Source organism: Pollicipes pollicipes, unplaced genomic scaffold (assembly GCF_011947565.3).
Source record: "Pollicipes pollicipes isolate AB1234 unplaced genomic scaffold, Ppol_2.1 Scaffold_6052;HRSCAF=7182_pilon_pilon_pilon, whole genome shotgun sequence".
NCBI lineage: Eukaryota > Metazoa > Arthropoda > Thecostraca > Pollicipedomorpha > Pollicipedidae > Pollicipes > Pollicipes pollicipes.
The window spans coordinates 14,543,729-14,559,846 of record NW_023596805.1 but is presented as its reverse complement, the minus strand read 5'-3'; the positions used below and the strand labels follow the sequence as shown (position 1 = coordinate 14,559,846).

At 60.2% G+C, this 16,118-nt stretch overlaps 1 protein-coding gene across 1 annotated transcript in view; it reads right to left on the bottom strand.

Moving 5' to 3' along the window:
- LOC119104284 (neurogenic locus notch homolog protein 1-like) overlaps positions 1 to 16,118 on the bottom strand; it is a 54,189-nt gene that overhangs the window by 32,946 nt on the left and 5,125 nt on the right. The window contains 21 exon segments of the mRNA XM_037227980.1: positions 2,586 to 2,693; positions 3,046 to 3,175; positions 3,697 to 3,864; positions 6,092 to 6,224; positions 6,776 to 7,021; positions 7,498 to 7,666; positions 8,112 to 8,316; positions 8,758 to 8,845; positions 9,304 to 9,404; positions 10,074 to 10,253; positions 10,595 to 10,747; positions 10,749 to 10,762; positions 11,225 to 11,419; positions 11,759 to 11,880; positions 12,407 to 12,555; positions 12,821 to 12,942; positions 13,517 to 13,634; positions 14,027 to 14,152; positions 14,422 to 14,630; positions 15,036 to 15,216; positions 15,594 to 15,745. Coding sequence (XP_037083875.1) covers positions 2,586 to 2,693; positions 3,046 to 3,175; positions 3,697 to 3,864; positions 6,092 to 6,224; positions 6,776 to 7,021; positions 7,498 to 7,666; positions 8,112 to 8,316; positions 8,758 to 8,845; positions 9,304 to 9,404; positions 10,074 to 10,253; positions 10,595 to 10,747; positions 10,749 to 10,762; positions 11,225 to 11,419; positions 11,759 to 11,880; positions 12,407 to 12,555; positions 12,821 to 12,942; positions 13,517 to 13,634; positions 14,027 to 14,152; positions 14,422 to 14,630; positions 15,036 to 15,216; positions 15,594 to 15,745 — 3,069 coding nt within the window.

Genomic DNA, 16,118 nt, shown 5'->3' with positions numbered 1-16,118 from the left:
GGTCGCAGCCGGCGATCCAGAGCGGCCGCCGAGTCCGGCAGCCGGCCGTCCAGCGGGCAGAGCAGCACGAGCCGGGGCACGATCCGGCGGCCGTCGCCAGCGAGCGGGCGCAGGCGCTCGGCCAGCGCCGGACCGCGAAGCAAGATCCACAGGTAGCCGAACACGAAGGCGAACACAGACGCCCGAGCGATGTCCTGCTCATCCCAATCCGGCGGCGGCGGCGGCGGGTTGTCATCGGAGGCCGGCCAGGACTCCTCGCGGGCCGCCTGGTACTTGTTGCTCTGGTAGCTGGACGGCAGTCGCGGCACGAGGGCGGCATCAGCCGTCAGGTGCCGCGGCTCCCGAGACATGGCGTGTCTGGCGGCGCAGGACCGGGAGCAGCCACTCTGCAGCCCGCGCTGACACAGCGCACCGAACGCGCCCGCAACGCCGGTCGATGGGTGAGAACGCGGGACTGATCTCACCCGCGCGCCACAAACATTCGCAGGGGCAGGGTGACTCAGTCCGCTTACGACCAGGACGGACGGGCCAACTGCGGGTTTGCGGCACCGACGCTGCCGTTCTGGCAGAGGCGCACCCAGGCAAGCCGAGGGGGTGCGATATATCACGTGAACCGGCGCGCGATCAGGAGTGGGCATCGGGGACTCCTCCTCAGTCAGCCTGCCATAGTCGCTTGTCACGACTGCGTCAGCCGTCTGCCTCCCCCGTCTTCCGCCTGGAAATGCGTCGAGAGGCGGGGACCCTATATCAGACCGCGCAGTGCACTCGGCCCCCCCGCCGGGACCGAAGCGCCCCTGGCGGCGGCCGTGAGAGTTAGCCGTCGGGACAGCGCGGGTACTTGGCCGGGAAGTCCCGCCTCACACCCATCGGCCCGCCAGCTGGCGGACGACAGCTGACGGCTGCCGGTCCAGATGGCATAGGAGTGGTCTGTCGGGACAGCTGACTTTGAAAATCGTGAGGTTCATTCAATACGTGTAAACGGTGTGGACGGATGCGGTGCAGCCTTCCACCCACACAGAGGGATACATGGTATCGCAGTGCAATGCGCCACGGCACGTGGCCGTGGCACATAGCTACAGGCACTCCCGTGGCTGGCCGCGTGCCAGGCCCGCTCGAGGCAGGGCACACTAAACCCAGCCTCCCCCTCCCCACCTCCCTCCTGCCGGCGCCAGCTGACTGTGCGGCTAAATCTGGCCGGAGCCCTGAATCGGACTACGAAGTGCGAGCCTGATGACGCACTGGCAGATAATGCCACGAAAGAGAAGGCGATGAGGACAACGGAGGGGGAATGACACTGACGTAGGACAGGCCGCGACGGGAGAGGCCGTATCTGATGAGTACCTTCTTTATACACTTGAAGTTGGCGGCTTCCACGGTAGCGCATTCAACGGAACGGTTAATGCTCGCAAGTGGTCAGAAAAGCTGTTGTGTACAGGCTGTCACTGGCGCAATTAAAAAATAACAGCTTTTACCATTTAGACAGTTTTAGCGGCTTTGAAACCAAAAAAACAGTTAACGCAAGTTGCACGCCCCCCGAAAAAGGAGCAAGTGTGCATGGCCCTCGGCGGAAGGTCACAGTTGACGGAATGACGGCTGGTGTCGCGCACGACCCGGCGCTGCCCAGTCATGCCCAGCCGTCACGCGCGCCCTCTGCTGGTGGTCCTCGCCCGGGGAAGCCGCCGCTCAAAGGTGTTTTCCATTTGCATCTCTCGCGATGAAAGCTCGCTGTCCCTCGGGTAATTTATGGCGTTGCCAGTGCTGCCAGCGAGGGCAGGTTTTTCCACCTGCCTCTGCTCTGCTGAGTACTCTCCGACACTGCGACAGCGGATCGTACTGTTGTGAGGCTCATTTGCTATGCAGCAAACATCTCGAAAACGTGTCTGTCGGTAATGCGTCGCAGAGGAGACGATTGTCAACCTTACTGCGACCGCGCGACACAGCTATCCTGGTGACTTTGGCCGGCCAGGCCGCATGCCTGATCAGACCGCTGCTCGCTTTGCTGGTGACTGGCCGGCCAGGCCGCATGTCTGATCAGACTGCTGCTCGCTCTGCTGGTGACTCTGGCCGGCCAGGCCGCATGTCTGATCAGACTGCTGCTCGCTCTGCTGGCGACTCTGGCCGGCCAGGCCGCGTGTCTGATCAGACTGCTGCTCGCTCTGCTGGTGACTGGCCGGCTAGGCCGCATGTCTGATCAGGCCGCTGCTCGCTCTGCTGGTGACTGGCCGTCCAGGCCGCATGTCTGATTGAGACCGTTGCTCGCTTTGCTCAGAATCTCCCTCGCTCTCTTTGAAGACAGAGCCCGGCCAGTATCTTCAAACGCCGTGAGTTCTGGCCCCGCCGTCTTGATCCGTGCACAGTGTAACAGTGACTCAATGCCAACAGCCAGGCGCCAGTGACTCAGGGATGGCAAACCGCCGGCGATTTAAAGTCGGCGGCCTTCCGCCACTCATTCAGAGTTAGTCACTGGTCACGAATGGCTCGGAGTCAGCAATCTGCTACTACGATATTGGGTTTACCGTCTTCCACCAGTGACTCAGAGTCAACGCGTAGGTCGGGTCAAAAGCAGAATTACGGCGGGCACTTACTGAGTACGTGGATGCGGAAGCTGCAGAGCGCGCTGTTCTCGGCGTCATCCCTGGCGATGTAAACAATGTCGTGCGAACCCCACGGGAACAGCTGACCAGGTGCATAGTCTGCGGGCCAGACAGGCGACAGGTCAGACGGGTCAGAGCGGTGCGAGAGGTCAGACTGGTGGGACAGGTCAGAGGACAGGCCAGACAACAGACCAGACAGATAAGACCAGTCAGATTGATGAGAGGGGTCAGACTGGTGAGACGGGTCCAAAGATAGGTCAGACACCAGACCGGATTGGCCCGACATCAGGTCAGAGGTAACGCACATAAGAGGACAGGTCAGACTAGTCAGACACGACAGACGGCAGGTCAGACAATCGTAGACATCACCAGTCGACGCATCTCCCTTTCCCCCTCCTCGCACCCGCTGTCCCGCCACCCCCTGCCGCCTGAGCCCTTCTGTCGCACTCACCTCTGATTTCCTTGACGGACATGAGCTTGTCGTCGTCGCTGAACCGCGGCTTGTCCCAGCGGACGGCCGTTGAGCCGTTGCCGGCCTGTACCCAGAGGTCGCCCGGGCAGAAGTCCACCCGCGGCGGCGTCTGGCGGGCGGGTGTCAAGGTCGGGTCAGGTCGGGTCAGGCGCCAGGACGTCGTCAGATCGGTGACGGTACAGTAAGCAAGGGTAAGGTCAGGTCAGCGTCAGCTCACGTCAGCTGGGGTCATCGGGTACAGCACAGCATGCGCGGAGCGTGGTAAACATGAGATGCACAGGCTAATGGGCCCCACTCAGATTCGTGCTCGTGGCACCTTCCTCCAGGCTTAGTCCACAAGTACAAGCTTAAGTCCACAAGAGCGCGAGGTGAGATGACCCGGAGAGATGGGCCACCAGACCCAGGAGACGATCCCCGGTTCGTGCAGGTGATGATGGTGATGCCCCGGTGATGTGGTCCCGGTCAGCACGGGCCACCGGGCCTCCGTATCCAGAGGCGACCTGTTCGCCGTCTGTACCAGTGAGCCATCATCTGTCGTCAGCCCGCCGCAGCCCGCGCAGGCGGCCTCCTCGCGGTCTGCTCACGTGACCTGCCACACGTGCTCGGCGGCGGGTCACGTGGGCTCCGTACCTTGTCGCGGGCGCGGCTGGTGCAGTCGCCGGTGTAGCCCGGCGCGCATACCAGCTCGCCGCACGTGGACGGCCCCTCGCGCTCCACCGTGCCCAGAAGCTGGTTGTAGCCGCTCCAGCGCAGCAGCAGGCCGTCGTACAGCACGGGCGCCTTACGACAAGACTCCACCTGCGGGCGGCGGCCGCGGCGACGGTTACGACACGGCCCGGGCAGGGGACGAGCGCGTGGCTCCGTGCGCAGGACGGACAGCTCGCTGGCTCTTCGGCTCGTGGCTCTGCGGACGCGAGCTGGGGCTGAGGGCGGCCACATCGCCAGGTGTGCTGTCACACCGGAGTATGGGTCTGGCGGCGAGGCGAGCTGGGGCTGAGGGCGGCCACATCGCCAGGTGTGCTGTCACACCGGAATATGGGTCTGGCGGCGAGGCGAGCTGGGGCTGAGGGCGGCCACATCGCCAGGTGTGCTGTCACACCGGAGTATGGGTCTGGCGGCGAGGCGAGCTGGGGCTGAGGGCGGCCACATCGCCAGGTGTGCTGTCACACCGGAATATGGGTCTGGCGGCGAGGCGAGCTGGGGCTGAGGGCGGCCACATCGCCAGGTGTGCTGTCACACCGGAGTATGGGTCTGGCGGCGAGGCGAGCTGGGGCTGAGGGCGGCCACATCGCCAGGTGTGCTGTCACACCGGAATATGGGTCTGGCGGCGAGGCGAGCTGGGGCTGAGGGCGGCCACATCGCCAGGTGTGCTGTCACACCGGAGTATGGGTCTGGCGGCGAGGCGAGCTGGGGCTGAGGGCGGCCACATCGCCAGGTGTGCTGTCACACCGGAGTATGGGTCTGGCGGCGAGGCGAGCTGGGGCTGAGGGCGGCCACATCGCCAGGTGTGCTGTCACACCGGAATATGGGTCTGGCGGCGAGGCGAGCTGGGGCTGAGGGCGGCCACATCGCCAGGTGTGCTGTCACACCGGAATATGGGTCTGGCGGCGAGGCGAGCTGGGGCTGAGGGCGGCCACATCGCCAGGTGTGCTGTCACACCGGAATATGGGTCTGGCGGCGAGGCGAGCTGGGGCTGAGGGCGGCCACATCGCCAGGTGTGCTGTCACACCGGAATATGGGTCTGGCGGCGAGGCGAGCTGGGGCTGAGGGCGGCCACATCGCCAGGTGTGCTGTCACACCGGAATATGGGTCTGGCGGCGAGGCGAGCTGGGGCTGAGGGCGGCCACATCGCCAGGTGTGCTGTCACGCCGGAATATGGGTCTGGCGGCGAGGCGAGCTGGGGCTGAGGGCGGCTGGTGACAGGGGTCCGGCACAATACAAGATACATACATCCGGCACAACAGCAATATATATAAACACGGCAACAACACGGATCTACTCTATGACCACCGGGAGGGGCCGGAGTGCTGCCTGACACGACTGGCTGAAGGTCGAGTGGAGTGGGGTGGAGTCTCGAACATGCATCAGCAAGGACCGAGCCAATGGGTGTGTCGCGTGACACATCAGTCTTGTTTAGAAACCTTGAAGCGTCTCCAATGTAATTATCATAAGAGTAGCGAAGATATTAGTATAAATAAATCGACTGTGCATTACATCTCCAAGTCAATGGACTTGCAATGGATAATGATTAGGGGCCTTGCAGTGCATCCAAGTGATTTGAATAAGAGTGCCGAAGAGACCAGCATAAATAATTCCACCGTGCAATACGTTTACGAGTCGATGAGCTTCGAGCCCAGACTAAAATTTGTCGGAAAATCGCTTGCATAACGACATGCGGGTTTCCACGACGTGTTTTGACATTTGACGAATCGTAGGTCAAGGTCTGTTCAGAATAAACAATAAACGCAGACGTTTTTTCACACGCGCTGAAGCGCGTAGTTTGGTATGTGAGCACTTAATAATTAAAATGCATGTGGCTTAAAAAAATATACGATCACTTCCACGGCCAGGTGATTTTCTTTTGACTGATGTGAACATAAGTTGGCCGTGCATTTTACATAGCCAACGGATTCATAAGGTCTTTACTGTGGAAACACAAGCCAGTCATGAACGCAAAACAGCGCGAATATTCTGGTATATCACTCCCGGAAGAACAGCACAAGCCTCCGGCAGTTCAACTCATATGGCTGCACATCACAAGCCCATGATTCCTGCAACAGCCTGTTAATACAGGGGACTCTGCATTGCAGACGATTGCACCATCCAGTCGCGCTGGACACACCATCCGGGTTTACCCGACTGGGCGTTACTCACCGATCCGCCGCGGCCAGTGGCAGGCCACCCCCCCCCCCCTCCCCACACTACCCCTCCCCTCCCTATGCCTCGGGCATCGTCACCAGTCCACGCTCGCACTCCCCTCCCCGGCGGCCTATCCGACGGACCGCAGCACCGCCAGCTAGCTGACCTGCTTGGGGATCTCGGTGCGGATGTCCAGCCTGCGGGACCACATGTTGACGCGGGCCAGCTTGCCCTTGAAGCCGGCTTTGGCCACCTGGGTGCCGTCTTCAGCCAGCGGAGCACCCAGTGTCACATAGCCGCTGCGGACAGCGTGCAGACGTCAGACAGCGCGGAAGAAGTCACACTCCAGACATTAGACACCGGGGAAACAGAGGCACTTCAGACATCAGACACCGGGAAACAGACAGACCTCAGACAAGATATTCACACCACAGACAGGACACACCAGGGAAACTGACTCATGGTAAAAGTGGTACGCAGGGAAACAGACACATCAGATAATCGCAGATCCTTGCGCACAAACGCGCGAGTTGAAGGTTGGATGTACGTAAAGCAGCCATTCATGTAATGACTCATATCACTGAAGGCCAGGGGCATCCAGAGAGACAGACGCCGGAAACGAGACACTTAACAGTGTCACAGGTTGTGGCGAAGCAATCCACCACCGACGATCACAGGGTGAACACAGTGCGAGGATTAGGATCGCACAAAGCCGTGGGGCACACTGCTAACTGGAGATCAAAGACAGCAGCAGAGCACACCAGCCTGAGAGAGTTGCTCCCTCGCCCAGCGACTGACCAACTGAGAGCCCATCTCGTCCGGCGCAGCGGCGGGCGGCCGCCATACTCACAACTCGGGCAGGGTCTTGTTGACGCCGTAGCCGGTGCGCTTGCCGATCACCACCAGATCGGTGACCAGCTGGACGTTGCCAGACGTCTCCCACGAGAGCACCACGTGGTGCCACTGGCGATCGTTGACCGGGATCTGCTTGTTGAAATCCAGGAAGACGGCGTCTTCGTCCTCGAACAGGTTGACGAGCACGCCGACGCTGCGCATCTGCACCAGGACCTTGCGGTCGGACGGCACGTGCAGAGAGCTGGAGCAGGGGCGGGCGGGGGGGGGGGGGGCTCAGTCAGCTGACCATACGGCCAACAGTCCCGGACAGCGGACGGGCTGGGGGACGGCGAACACGCCTGGGCAAACGGAGCAAAGTACAAGCGTTGGGGGACTGCTGAGAGCCTGAGTGTGACGCTCGCGCCCCACACAGCACGGGAACTGACACCGAGCGGGACAGTGTCACCAACGGGCCATGCCGCCCACTCTGCGTGAGAGGAAAGAGAGGAAGCCGGAGGAGAGGAGAGGAGGAGGGGGAGGAGGAGAGGTCAAGGAGGATGTTAGAGGGCAGTCGCAACCGACATCCGCGCACACCTCAACATCCAAAACGCCGCGTGGAGCTGACAACTGATTGCTGAGACGAAAGAATGTCACGTGAAAGCACATCGGCACATGACCACGCCGGCGCCGCCTGCGAGGAAATTTGAGCGCGGCTCGCCCTGCCCGGCCTCCACCGACCTGACGTTGTACAGTGTGAAGAAGGTGCCGATGTCGAGCCGCGAGCTGAACTGGACCCACAGCCCCAGCGACATGCTCGACGCTGAGCGCATCTCGAACGGCGCGTACAGCGAAGCCGAGGAAGACTTGGAGTCGTCGTTGAAGTACAGGTCGTAGTCCACCGTGATGCCTGCGGGAGGTCGCGGGGTCACGTGATGCGCCCATCGCCGTTCATGTGCAGGCATTGTCGATACGTGGCCTTGGACAAATGACCAGCGCACCGAAACTGACGGACGGCCGCGAGGTTACAGTAGATATGCTATCCTTTATCAGAGAGAGGGATTCAACGGCGCTCAGGGACAAACGTACATAGGTTCATGTCAATATCATTACATCACCCCACGCGTATCTACCACGTGAAATGGCAGAGGTGGTAGTCGGTAAATCAACTCTGATGAAAGCTGCCACTGACTTAATATTTTAGTGTTGAAGGGCGTTCGTTTCCGCTGTTAGCGTTACAAGCCACTGCCATCACTTGACACCCACGTATGTATGCCCTGCAACTGAAGCACCACCACTTTATCCCAGCCGACGGGAACAGTGTCCAGCCCCGCCCCTCCCCCGGCACCACTCACTCTTCCTGCAGTCCTCGCCGGTCAGGTTGAAGGGGCAGCGGCAGTAGTGGTCGTTGACGAGGTCGACGCAGGTGGCGCCCGTCGGGCAGCTGCTCGGCGCGCAGTCCGGAATGTCCGTCTCGCAGTTGACGCCCGTGTAGCCGGCCGGGCAGACACACTTGTAGCCGGCGCCCTCATCCAGACACGTGGCACCGTTCTGACAGACCTGAGAGGCGCCGACGGCAGCGTGGGGTCAGAGGTCGCTGTCGGGGTAGGTCGCGGTCTCAAGCGACCTGGATGCTACGAACAAAATAGGCTACAATGTTATCAGCGATCTACGCCGCGCTTATACGCGACATCTTTTTCCCCTGACGTTGAATGTGGGATCACGCGGTCCGGTCTGCAGTGACTACGTGACCTCGCGCCTTGACCTGCCACTGTCTGTGACCCTCTGTTGTGACCTGACCTCCCTCATCCGACTTCTACAGCGTCCTGATAAAAGTGTAAAGCTGATTCTTGTTTGTTATGCAGGCATGTCCTCATCCATCACCCTCACCACCAGCATAGCCTCCCTTCTTCCAGAGCCCACCCAGTGACCCGTCCAGTGACCCAGTGAGCTATGGCGCCCCCGGCGCCGCCCGGGCCGGCTCGTGCCCCAGTCGCTCACCCCGGCCTCGCAGGCGTCCAGCTCGTGCTGACAGCCGACTCCGAGGTAGTCAGCCGGGCAGCTGCAGTTCAGGCCCGAGCCGTAGTCCCTGCGAACGGCGGCAAGGTCAGACATGACGGCCGTCCGTTACGAGTCAGCAGTGTACGGCAGCTGACGCCCCTCCTCAGCACCGGCCCCCAGCTACCGACGGACGGGAGCCTGGGGCCACACCGCAGGGCTGCGGACGGCCTATGTGGAAACGCAGTGAACAGGGTGCACAGTAAACTTGTCAAGTCCGTCGATGCATGGAGAAGTCGTCCTAGTTAAGAGCTACCACAGCCACCCATCAATTAATTCGCTAACTCATTCACGTTCATGGAAAGCACCACACGGCTGGCCGGTAAAAGTCTTCATCTCTTTAGAATAAAGTCATCTGCCCATATCGAGACTTCAGAGGCCTTTGGTCTGTTGGGTGTCGCTCCAGCGGGGGGGGGGGGGGCTGGCCCACCGAGCCTCGCTCCAGCAGGGGTAGTCGACCTGACGGGTCACCGTGCAGGGCTCACCGACCTGCAGAAGCCGCCGTTCATACAGGGCGAGCCGACGCAACGCTCGGGAGTCACTTCGCACCGGTCCCCGTCCGTTCCCGACGGGCAGGCGCAGAAGAAGCCCTGCAGGCGGACACAGGCGTCAGGCGCCAGGCGCAGGCGATAGGCCGGGCCCGCATCAGGAAGACCCGGCCAGGAAGCGCTGGGGCCCTGACGGAAGTCGTCAAGCGGCAGAGTGCCGGCGGAACGTCTGGGAGCTGTGCGCTGTCCATGGTTATCGGCCCGCATAAACAGGCTCCGCCGCGGGGCTGCGTATATCGCGGGCTGTTTTGTGCGCTGTGAAAGCCTCTGGCAATGCATGGTGGAAAAATGTACCTGTAGCGGCGAACAACAAGGAAAACAAGAAATCCCGAGACAAATTCTTATAATCTTACAACATCTAGGCTGTGCGACAGCTTTGCCTCACTTGACACGGAGGCTGGCCACCGGCAACTCAGCTGGCAGGAGCGCCAACAGCGCCTGTTCAGCCGCTCTCCCCTCCCCACGTCCAGCCGCTCTCCCCCACGTCCAGATGCTCTCCCCCACGTCCAACCGCCCTGCCCACACGTCCATCCACTCCCCCACGTCCAGCCGCTCTCCCCCACGTCCAGCCGCTCTCCCCCACGTCCAGCCGCTCTCCCCCACGTCCATCCACTCCCCCACGTCCAGCCGCTCTCCCCCCACGTCCAGCCGCTCTCCCCCACGTCCAGCCGCTCTCCCCCACGTCGCATCCTCCGTGACGCGCGCCCTTACCTGGAAAAGATCGATACACTTGGCCTCGTTCAGGCAGGGGAAGCTCTCGCAACTGCCCACGTCCATCTCGCAGCGCTTGCCCGTCCAGCCGGGCTTACACGAGCAGGTGAAGTCGTCCAGGCCATCCGTACACACGGCGCCGTTCATACACGGGCTGGACGAGCACTCGTTCTTGTTCGTCTGACGGAGCGGAAGAGGCAGCTTCAGTCAGGGACGGCCGCTCGTCGCCGGCGAGCGCGGAAGCTCGTCTTGCCTGACCCGCAGGATTGGCGAGGAAACGGCACTGCCACAAGGACGTGGCAGACGTTCATCCACGTCACGCTCACCGTCCATCCGCGCGGGCGAGTGTCGTCGATTATCAAATTAATGTCAACGCTAAACCTCAAGCTACATGTTGACGCAATTTGAATCCATCTTCCCCTCCGCGAAGTCATCCCACACGCAGCGAGAAGCTTCGAGAGTGTCCGCATGCGGGCGACACCAAACCGGCGCCGTCCTGTCCCGGGGACCGGTCCTCTTACCTGGCACAGTTTGCCGGAGTATCCCATGCGACACTCGCACTCGAAGGTGTTGTCGCGGTCGACGCAGCGCTCGGTTCCCTGCGGGCTGCACGGACTGGAGGTGCACTCGTCAATCTCTGCCTCGCACTGCAGCCCGACGAAGCCGGGTCGGCAAGACGCACTTGAAGCCTGCGAGCGGGAGCGGTCAGCGGTCAGACCGCCTGGTCCGAGAGAATGGCGCCGACCCATCACCTACCAGCAGCGCGGAGCTCTGAGTCCGTTTGCACCGGACGCTTGTGGCTGCTGGTCAGCTTATTGGTGCGCGGGTTCATTGCTACTGATGCCTGGTGGTTCTTGAAGCAGCACAATGACGCGTGTTTAGTGACATACGGAGGTTACCTGAGGCGTAAACTGGGTATGCAATTTCCTCATGGGATGCAAGATTGGGCAGGAAATAAGCTGACTATCGCCAATGTAATTAAGTTTTATTTTTGTCCAGGAGGCCAATTACTTTGAAATATAAGCCCTGCAAAAAATTCCTGTACTTGTGATGTCGCAACCCGCGATGGTCCCCTGTTTTCGTTTGCTCCCACCGCATGATGTCAAGTTTGTCCCAATGTGATGCGCCAAAGTTTGCTATCTGCGACTGACCGTCGAGCTGGTCGTCGCAGGTGCCGCCGTTCTGGCACGGCTGGCTGGCACAGTCGTCTATCGTGTGCTGGCAGCGCTTGCCCGTGTAGCCGGGGGCGCAGGAGCAGCTGAAGCCATCAACGTCATCGACGCACGTGCTGCCCTCTGCGCAGGGCCGGGTCACGCAGTCGTCGATGTTGACGTCACAGGACGGGCCTGCGGCAGAAGGTGGGCGTCACTCATGGCGGACCGGAAGGGCTACACCTTCGGCTTAAAGATGAGGTTGGTGTTTTGATGCGAGTCAGGCTGCTCAGGTGGCGATTCAACATCGGCAGAGTGACGTCTGTGCAGGAGCCAAGGGTTTAACGACGTCCCTCCGCCGCGTGCACCACTTGAGAAACGAGTTTTACCCCGGAGAGACAACGCCTTGCACACCAAACCGCTCCAGAGAACGAGACTGTAACGCAGCGCGTCACGTCACACCTCCTTGCCACTCGTGACGTCACCGCCAGCGCTGACGTCACCCCCGCGTCGCCGGGCCAGCCGCTCACTCACCTGTCCAGCCAGGGTCGCAGACGCACTGGTGCACGAAGAACCGGTCCACGCACAGGCCGTGCGCGCACGGGCCGCCAGCGCAACAGGTCAATCTTGCGCTCGCACCGCTTTCCCGGCGAAGCCTGGCCGTGATTGGTAGAAGCGGGGCGTTAGAAGCGAGTTCGAAGAGGCGTGAGGCGGGGCAACCGTCTGGTAATGCTAACTGATGTTTTGGCTCCCCGAAAACTGCTTGGTATTCAGGTGGCAGGTGTGGTAGAAATGCCGATCTCAAAGGCATATGACACGTTAAATTACGTATTTCCTTCACATTGAACTAGGTGTACTTGAAAGCTGCATATTCACAGCAATAATGCTGGCTGATTTCAATCTCTTTGTACGTTGAGAAGTGAAAAACATGCTTACGTTTAATATACGTGCAAGTCATCTTGTTGGTACCCCGGCTGGTAAGAGCCCCATAGCCAACGGCTTGAAACAGTTCTAAAGATAGCTCACTGACGCTGGTTCGTTTTTTCCACCACGATGTCATTTCGCTGCCGTCCAGCTCACGGCACTCATCACAATGAGGAATGAGGTGACGTCTGTTCAACCACGCCATGGAACAATGTGCAATATATCTATACAGAAAAGCTTAGGGACGTCACAGCAGGCACCCCACCTGTGGGGCAGTCGCACTGGAAGTCATTGACGAGGTCGGTGCACTCGGCGCCCAGGAGGCAGGGCTGCTCGGCGCAGTCGTCCGAGTTGACGTCACAGAGCGCGCCCTCCCAGCCCGGCGGACACTCGCAGCGGAACCGACCCTGCCGACAAAGGCCGTACAGGTCGCGAGCAGCGGCCACGGAGGTCTTAAGTGCATTACTAATGCAACTTCCAAGTGCAGATACAACACGTGCTGCATCTACGCGCAATGCAGATACCACAGCATTCCCACAAGGCACAGACACATGAAGTGAAATGCTTGTACCACACGCACTCCGACATTGAACCTTTCGCAATGTGCCGTAAGTTCTCTGACGAAGCGACCTGCCGCCGTTTCTTGGAGGATACACTCCCTGACATACTGACCTGCTGTAGGGCGACGCATCTGGCGCTGTTATCGCAAGGGTTACCCTTCTCCTTGCAGGGATCGACCGTCACGTTGCAGTTGGGGCCAGTGTAACCCTCCCGACAGAGGCACTCAAAGTTGCCTGAAATGGAGGCCAGCCATGTGCGTAACAGTGTACCGCGGCGAGGTGATGAGGCATGCCACAAACAGCACGATAGGCCAGGTAAATAAAGGGTTGTGAAGCACGAGGAACTGAAGCGCTGTAGACTGTACAAACACTTCAGCACTGGTTACATAAAGCCAGACAGCTTACAGCATATAAACATTACGCAAGACTACCGTACGGTCCCTGCTCACTACACAGGCTCTTTTCGCACGCCCATACGACACACGTCACCTTGATAAATGCTTACTTAACAGAAGGGAGACATCGCAAGTTTCCGTCACGAACAAGATGCCACCATCATGTATGATTGTTTTAGTTTGAGACAGATGACACTGCATGATCAGCGAAAAACGCTCGAATACCCGCTCAAGATAACCTTTAGTCAAGGTCCGGTGTCTCAAAGTCTAGCCCAGTTATCAGTCAGCCCACACCATGGCATGGCTCTCGAGTGCACCAGGACTCTAACGCCCGACCCAACACCAAACACGGCAGTGCGTTTGACGTGCATCAGATGTCCGCCAGCCGACCGGGGTCGGCGCGCCACACCCACCGACTCCGGGCGTGTCCATGCACATGGCCCGCGCCGGGCACGTCTCCTCCTTGCAGTCGGACTCCTCGATCTGGCAGTTGATGCCTGAGTAGCCCCGCTCGCACTGGCACCGATAGCCCTGCCGGCGGCGATCGGGCGCGGTCAGCGGCTGCCGTCCGCTCCCGGAGGGGGAGAACCATCTGCGCTCCGGCGGGTACAGCATCGGTAGGGGAGGTCGGTGACAGACTGGCCGAGGACAAGACAACGCTGTACACCGGGTGCCAGACAGGGGCCGACCATGTCCGAGGTGAAGACGTGTGGGGGCAGCGGCGCTGGCACAGCCACCTGCGTTACAATTTACGGCACCGAACGCGGCCTGGAAGCGTCGCTGCAACCGCTGTGAGCGCCTGCACTCAGCAGACGCTCCAGGCCGAATTATGTCCGGTCCAAGCCCACTCCGTCTGACACTACCGACAGCACGTCGCCAACACTCTCGACTGGCGAGCCTGGCGCCGGCGCCGCGCCGCTGACCTGGGGCTGGTCGACGCAGACGGCTCCGTTGTGGCACGGGGTGGAGAGGCACTCGTCGACGTCAAGCTCGCAGCGAGCGCCGCTGAAGCCGGCCGGACAGTAACATTTGGGCCGGTGACCCAGCATCTGGCGACCCGGCGACACACGTCAGCGAAGGTACACACGTCGCAGACGCTTGGCGCACGGTGCGAGGACACCGACATCACGTTCAGATGCGTGGTGTTTGGGTGCGGAGGTGGGGTTCACGTTTACTTGTCAAAAAGGTAAACTATCGTTTAAGTGCACACATGCTCCGTCACTAACAACATAAAAGCCGTACGCGACACCCCAATAGAGCATGTCGATTCACAGGCGGGTGCTCAGTACGAGCACTCTATGTGCCAACGTGTCCTCACCTGACACAGTCCTCCGTGCTCGCACGTGTCCTCAGTGCACGCGACTGGCACACACTGATCTGGTGTCGTTGCGCCCTCCGACTCCGTCATGTTGCCCGTCGGGCATTCGAAGCACGTATTGGCGCCCTCGATCGGCTGGAAGAAGTTGCGCGGACAGGCGAAGCACGGCTCCAGGCCGGTGGCCGAGTACGTGCCGGGGGCACACTTGGCTGAAACGGAACGACGCGGTGCGTGAATACAGGCCGCCACAGGGCGACACGAACGAGCGCAGCAGGTGCGTAACAGGAAAGCCGATGTATTTTTTCGCAAACGAATACATCTCGATCATATGTCCGTACATGACAGTTAAGTACAACATGTACAGCGAATCACCGCATGCCGTCAAGGAACAAGACACACATCACTGATTCTAGAGCAGGAAGAAACACTCAGCAGTAACTCCAATATAGTCGCAATTTTCAGGCTACAAAGGCGGCAACACAGTCCGGCAACTCCTTGTGCGAGCATAACAAAAATTATACTGCGATACGCAGCTCCAAATAAAGCCCCGGAAGGAGGGGAGGGAAGCACTGAGCCCAGCACAGCTCAAAGGTGGCTCAGGCTGCGTGGCTGACCTCTGCACATGGCGATGTCGCTGGCCGCCTGGGCGTGGGTGTAGGTGTCGGGCGGGCAGGCACGGCACTCCTTGAAGCCGTCGGCCGGCGGCGGACCGGTGTGGCTGTTGCGCGGACATTCGAGGCAGGGCACCAGGCCCGACGGCGAGTAGGTGCCGTAGCCGCACACCGGCACGCACTCCTGCCGCCAGGTCAGGTCAGGTCAGGTTAGGTCAGGGCACAGGGTCTTGACCAGTGGTCAGTGTGCACACCAGAGTTGATTAGTCTCGTCTGCCTGAGTTTGAGCATTGTGTGTAAAATGCTTTCCACACCACGCATACAAATGATTCATCAGGTGCCAGTCGCATTGTTTCTGTTTTATCCCCCACCCTTCTCTTTAGACAGAGGTTAAGAGGAGAAAGAGAAGGGGAGAGAGGGATGAAAGCACAAGGGAGGGGTGAGGAAAACGAGAGAGAGAGAGAGGATATTATCCTATTATCCAGAGCAACGAAATATCGGATGCATGAGAGAGGTACCTCGGCCCCTACCCTCATCCCTTAGCCGTGGACCCCGTCTGACCTGGACGCTCTTGCTGCCCTCCTGACGGGTGTAGGTGCCGGCGGGACACTTCTTGCACCTGCCCTGGCGGCTCTGGTCCTGGTACTCTCCCATCGGACACACCGTGCACGCATCGTCCTCGGTCTTAGCGAACGTGCCGGCCGGACAGTGCACTGCAGGAGCAGACAGAGGTCACGGGTCAGGTCATGTCACCACCCCGGTAAACATGGCGGCCGGACAGTGCACTGCAGGAGCGGACAGAGGTCACGGGTCAGGTCATGTCACCACCCCGGTAAACATGGGGGCCGGACAGTGGGCGTGTTTTTGTTTTTTGACAGAGCAGCGGCGTCGGGGTCACTGGTCAAGCCATTGTAACAGCAAACGCGCCGGCCTGAATGAGTTGAGCTGAAGGATAGTATCACGCATATGATGTGCCGTAAGTGTATCGAGACCAGCCCGCGAACGTATGAAAAGAGCCGGAGCAACGAGGCGAGCGGGCAAACGCGTTTTCAATTGGAACCTTTACGGCACAAATAACGCAAACCC